A 5,588-nucleotide genomic window follows, 5' to 3' on the forward strand; every position below is an offset into this window, starting at 1 on the left:
AAATTCACCCAGGACAGGCCACAGACATACAGTAGAGAAAAAGACCCATTGACATAAATGATCATTCTACACCTAATCTGCAACAATAACAACACAGCATATGTATGGTCTACTACAACAGCATTTATCAAAACCTTTTTCCCAACATGACTTTGGAGGTCATTATCTGTGGGGGTATATTGACAGTGTATTGCAAGAAAGACTGAAGTATATGGTTCTCCATTAGGATTACTTCCATATACCTTTGGAAATGTCAATTTTTCTACAGGTCTACAAATAAGAGTGTATATTAGTCAAAGGTGCTACACAGGATCAATAATGAACGTGTGTTGTAGACTGTTTTATTAAGATTAGCAGAAAACATGACCGCATGGATAAAGTATGGCAGTGATCACATCATAAAATGTGCATCCAAGAAAAGAACACATTATCCACACAAAACACACTATCACTCTAGGTAACCATTGGTGGCTTTGAATTTACTATTAACCCAGGAACTCTGGACCATGCAGAATCCATCATTAGCTGTCAGTTCTAAGAGCACAAGAGGGGACAGGACACTTGAATAAGCAAGATGGTCTCAAGAGTCAAGAGTTACAAATCAAGTTTTATTCATAAGGAATACAATTTAAAACAAAAATGATTAAAATGAATATTAATATAAATATCTAAAAGTATTTTCAGATGTGAAAAATATTAACAAGAACATATAACTATGAAATAACAAAAAAAAATTAATTTAAGATCATAACAAAAATATTTCTAAACAGCATATTCTTAGTGAACATTTAGAAGCACAGTTATATTGCTGTTTCTCCTCTAGCAGGCAAAATGGCAATGCAGTTCCCAAGTAGTCTCTCAAGTGGTGTTATCCTAAACAGAAAGAGAATAAGATATCAATCAGTCAGACTGGCTTAGTGAAAGATAAATTTAGTGTTTCTTAGCAAAAAATGAATTAAACTATGAGGGAGAGTATTCATCCAAAAAAGGTTGGTATTATTCAGGATGGCGGTCAGCAGGGGAATCCTGAGAAAGCAACCTATTCTTCAGGAGGCTCTCTTCCTGCTGTGTGTCCCATTCCAGCTCTTTTGCAATTTCTGAGACCAGGGAGAGGAAGGCAGTTATTCAGAAACTGATGTGTTGGGGACTTGCATGCCAGCTGTCAGGTTGCTGCCTTCTACCCACTCAGCTCTATTTTAGGTCACCATTGATGTGTTAACTGATAACATTGCTGGTGTGTATGTGGGCAGGGCAAAGTCTACAGCAACCATGACAGTAATGTGGGCTGCCCATCTGGGCCTCAGACTTTAACCAGTGCAAACCAAAAACAGGGCAATGGGAAGAGACCTCATTGGGTTGCAGGATGAAAGGAGAAATCAACCTGTCACCAAGATTAAAGCCAATGACAAAGAATAATTTGCCATTTGCACTCAGTTCTTATCCCTGAAAGGTGCTTCCCAACTTGGAGGTCACATGACCACAGAATATCATTTATCACAGGAACAAAACTTGTTCAAAGCGCTACATCGCATCCATTCTATCACAGGGACATGCAGTAATATGATAGGTTATTCATTTGTCACCATTTCCAGACTTCAGCTTCAAAAAGAGCACCAAAGCATAGTTGTTCATAAGTCAGTTCCTGAAAAGTGGTTGTCTTCCCAGAATACTCGTGCACAGACAGAGGAATGAACATTCCATTGCATGAGGTGGTTGTATTGTTGGAGTGTACATTATTAAGGTGGTAGGGAAAGCAAACATGTATCAAATTGGCAAATGGAATCAGATAATTTTAGGCTGACACAGCTGCTTGTCCCTACCAGATGTTGCTTGGTCTGGAGGTTGCTGGTTTTCTCCTGTTCGTCTTTATCTTTCTTGTTCAAATCAAACAAAAATTTCTGTAGCAGCGGTGCAGAATCAAGCTGTTCTGCTTTGCTCTCCTTTCTGAATGGGAACAACTTCTTCTGCATACATATCTTGTCCATATGGATCCGGCTGGGCAGGTTCCTGGAAACACACACTTCATAGTTAGATCCTGCACACTCTTCCTCCCATTCCTACTCCCAAGTCCCACAAACTCGCTCTGGACCCAGATACCAGTGAAAACTTCATAGAATACATCTTGATACACACAAGGCTGCTGCACAAACATCAAACAGCCAATACAGGGAAGACTAAATTGTTTCTGCGACCCAAGTACCAAAAAGCGTTCATTTCTCTCCAAAACAACAGGGGATGTACATCTATCCATGGAAGCAAAATGCATGGGGGCAACATTAATAAATAGTGGGCAAATACCCTCAAAGGAGGTCAGTAGAATTAAGGGAAGTTCATGTTATCCATTTGGTCCACACACTGAGTTTTGTTAAACCTGGTGTGACCGCAGAGGCCCAGTTCAGCCTATTAGCCATTTGGTGAGCTGAATAAGTACTGGTCTACCTAGAGCATTCTGAAGATGCCTAGACACTCTGGGTATGAGTAACAGTCTCCTGTGAACCTAAAAACTGAGTCCAGAAGGCCCAGGACACAGTGATGTTTAAAGAGCACAAGACATGGAGCCAGAGCTGCTAGACCTCCAGTCAGAACAAAGGATGGCACCTGTGGGCAAAGCAGAGTTAATGGCCTCTCTGACCAGTGCTCACCGATAGAAGTTAATTTCCTTCTGGAGCTCCTGAAATTTCTCACAATGCTCGATGTTCCTCATCTCTAAGTTGTGCAGTAATGACATGACCTCCCTCTCCTTTATCTTCAATTTTTCATAAAATGGATTTGACCTGACATAGCGGCAGGCCCTAGGAGAGTAAAACCCAATGAATATCTGTGTTTAGGAATATATGAACTCAGGCTGGGTCTTCTAGTACCCCAGCCCTGGGAGGACAATTTCTGAGTTCTACATATTGGGAGCTTCTTCAGCTTCAGAAACTTGTTATTCTGGTCCCAGGACCCCATAAGCTCGGCATCGAGATAAAGGGTTCCCAGGTTCCCTTTCTTCACTCAGAAGGGCTGGATCTGCAGTCAAGCTAGTTATGCTAACAAGGGCCTAGGCCACAGCTCTCCCACATCCAAGACCTAGAAAACTGTGATTTCAATTTTCCTGTTTTGACAACAGGAATTCTACATCCTGAATAATTAATATTGTAGAGACACACAATTCACACAATTATGGAGTTGAGACCATAAATCGCCACAAAATTATAATCTGCCCAAATGGCACAAATATACAGACAAATGTGACCACATTGGCAAAGAAGTGTGTAGTTGAAAGAGAGGCTCCCAAAAAAATGCACTCACATCACCATGAAATTGTTAAACATGAATATACTCAGGAAAAAACATAGACCCCCAGATTCCAAGTGTGGGGGGAAATATAAACATAAAAATTGCGCATATGCATGTAGGTGTGTACACACAGAGACACAGAAACTGGGACACACACACAGGAAAAGAAAAGTAAACAGTAAGAGAATGAAAAAGGGAGCGAAATATGCAAACGGAGAACACAATCAGAATCAGAAAAAATGCATGCCACATTATTGGCTCAGAGGTAAACAAAAAAGAAGGAAAAGCCCTGTGTCTCTGGCCATCTAGTCAAACATTGAGATGAACAATTGGGGATCTGTCACCTCAGGCTACTGCAACAAGAGTCCAGCACTCAGTCACCTTCCTAGCACACACCCAAACTCACAGCACCTAGAACCTTGCAAAGCTACCACCTGTCAAGGGCTTTCCAAATGCACACTGGGAACTCATGCTCCAGGAACGTTATCCCTGAATCCTCACTAAGGCCACAAGTTCAGATTTTCAGCTGGAGGCAGCAGATGAGACCATTTCCCATCTCACTCCTGACCAAGGGTCAGGTTCTGATCTCCTCTATATCAGAAATGAGGTTTAGGACGAGTATTTAGGGAGGCACAGCTTTCTAGACCCCAACACCTTAATAGAATACGATGTAGGTGACATTGCAGGTCCATGAGTGACACAAGGCAGTTTGGAGCAATGCATACCTGTTGTTCCTGTATCTCTCTGTCACGTAAGTCAGGAGATCTCTTAGCTCATTTCTCTCCTCAGTAGCTGACTGCAGCTGTCTAATCAGTCTCTGCTCTTCTGTGTTCTCCGTGTCGGCCTCCTTGTTGATTACCACAGGGCCAGGGGATGATGTCAGTCTCCCATCATCTGTAGGTAGAAGAACACAAGTGAACATGCATGGGGAAACTGATGAGTGTGCATAGACCATGGTGAGCCCCAAACAGGAGGAGAGCATGTGTACAACACAGTGTCACCACAAAGAGTTTGTTGTTGCCTAAGAGACCTCCTCAGTGGAAGTCAACTCTCCCAGCACTCTATAGAGACCAAGAGATGTCAGATGCCGGGTGTTCCCTATGCCTGCTGACCCATGCTCCATGTACCACAGAGATGGCTTCTACGGGATTGTTATCAACTTAACAGGGTACAACTTTCTTTCAGGACCCTCACCGCTGTACTTTCAGAATTCAGATGATAAATTCAACCTCCAAAAGATTTGAGTGATTGGAGATACTCAGATGTCCTGCACTGATACTCTAGGCCACACCATTTGGAATTTAAAAGCATTGCAGGGGATGTCATGGTCAACGGACTTATCAATTCCCCTAACTGAAACACCAAATGCCACAGAAGTGCCAATTGGTTACAGGCTGAATCTTGGTCTACCTGCTACAAATAGTTTTAGTACTGTAAAAAAATGTTTGTAACACACAAACTCTAATTTATAATGCTAAGGATGTCCCATCTCTGCCAATTTGAAAAAGTCAGAGGAGTTCTAAGAACATAAGGCCAGAAGCATAATTCTCTCCCTGATACTAAAGACAGAGATCTACTTTATTTAAAGAAGCAATGAGAGTGAAGTAGATTGATGCCCTGTCTAAGTTCAATAAAGTTGGACACTCAGTGTCTCCTGATCGTGTTATTATATCAATGTAACGTATCATATGCACGTTAAAAGTGAAGGCCAGAAGTTCACAGAATAATAGCATTGGCCTTACCATATCCTCCCTTTGGGGATGGGCAAACTAATGTTCTGAAATCCTTGACTTTTAGGAATTGTGATCTTCATGGAAATTCAATTCCTTTGCAGATACTCCAGTTGTTCTGGCCTATTGCTAGACAGGTCAGCCTAAGCCTATTCTCCCTCTGACCGAAAGCTCAGCATACAATTCACAGAACTTACTCAGCATTCCCCAGGCCAGCTTTCGTTGTCCATCATTTATTTTTGATGAAAGGCGAGATTCCCTCACTCCAGTCTGTCCAAAATCGGCGTTCACTCTCCCAAAATTCTTGCGAAGCCGGGAAAACATGCCTTCCTGTGTATCTGCCAGGCAGGGACTGAGAAAAAGTAGGGCACTGGTGGTTACTACAACGCTGGTGACATCACAGAGGATGCCAAGAACTCTCTAGGACACAATAGAATGTCCAAGAAGGGACCGCTGATGTCATGGTGAACAGACATTGCCTCCCTGCTAATAATCTCCCTGTACAGTGCATAAGCTGAGGTGCCCTTTCCTGGAGACCTTCCCAGGGCATAGCCACTGAGCAACTCCTGCTTGCAAGAC

At 42.4% G+C, this 5,588-nt stretch overlaps 1 protein-coding gene across 2 annotated transcripts; it reads right to left on the reverse strand.

Moving 5' to 3' along the window:
* Positions 1-587: 587 nt before the first annotated feature.
* Positions 588-5,346, reverse strand: LOC148004056 (disks large homolog 5-like). 2 transcript variants are annotated; one of them, XM_087564272.1, is made up of 5 exons: positions 5,207-5,344; positions 4,005-4,173; positions 2,643-2,792; positions 1,821-2,007; positions 588-873 (listed from the first exon to the last, which is right to left on the reverse strand). In XM_087564272.1, exons 1-5 carry the CDS (start codon positions 5,331-5,333, stop codon positions 859-861), a joined length of 648 nt encoding a protein of 215 aa, XP_087420398.1. In that variant the 5' UTR covers positions 5,334-5,344; the 3' UTR covers positions 588-858. The 2 variants fall into 2 exon arrangements, with proteins under 2 accessions (XP_087420398.1, XP_087420399.1); XM_087564273.1 differs by lacking the exon at positions 2,643-2,792 and having other exon boundaries at positions 591-873; positions 5,207-5,346.
* Between the last annotated feature and the right edge of the window lie 242 nt (positions 5,347-5,588).

The sequence above is a fragment of the Rattus norvegicus genome, chromosome 8, assembly GCF_021556685.1.
Source record: "Rattus norvegicus strain SHRSP/BbbUtx chromosome 8, alternate assembly SHRSP_T2T, whole genome shotgun sequence".
NCBI lineage: Eukaryota > Metazoa > Chordata > Mammalia > Rodentia > Muridae > Rattus > Rattus norvegicus.

Excerpts from the sequence above, each read along its gene's own strand:
- LOC148004056 (XM_087564272.1), bottom strand. The coding sequence starts at position 5,333 with ATGTTTTCCCGGCTTCGCAAGAATTTTGGGAGAGTGAACGCCGATTTT. Across the intron at positions 4,174-5,206 it reads GCTGGCCTGGGGAATGCTGA|ATGATGGGAGACTGACATCA; the intron begins GTAAGTTCTGTG and ends TTCTACCTACAG. Across the intron at positions 2,008-2,642 it reads AAGGAAATTAACTTCTATCG|GAACCTGCCCAGCCGGATCC; the intron begins GTGAGCACTGGT and ends GTGTGTTTCCAG.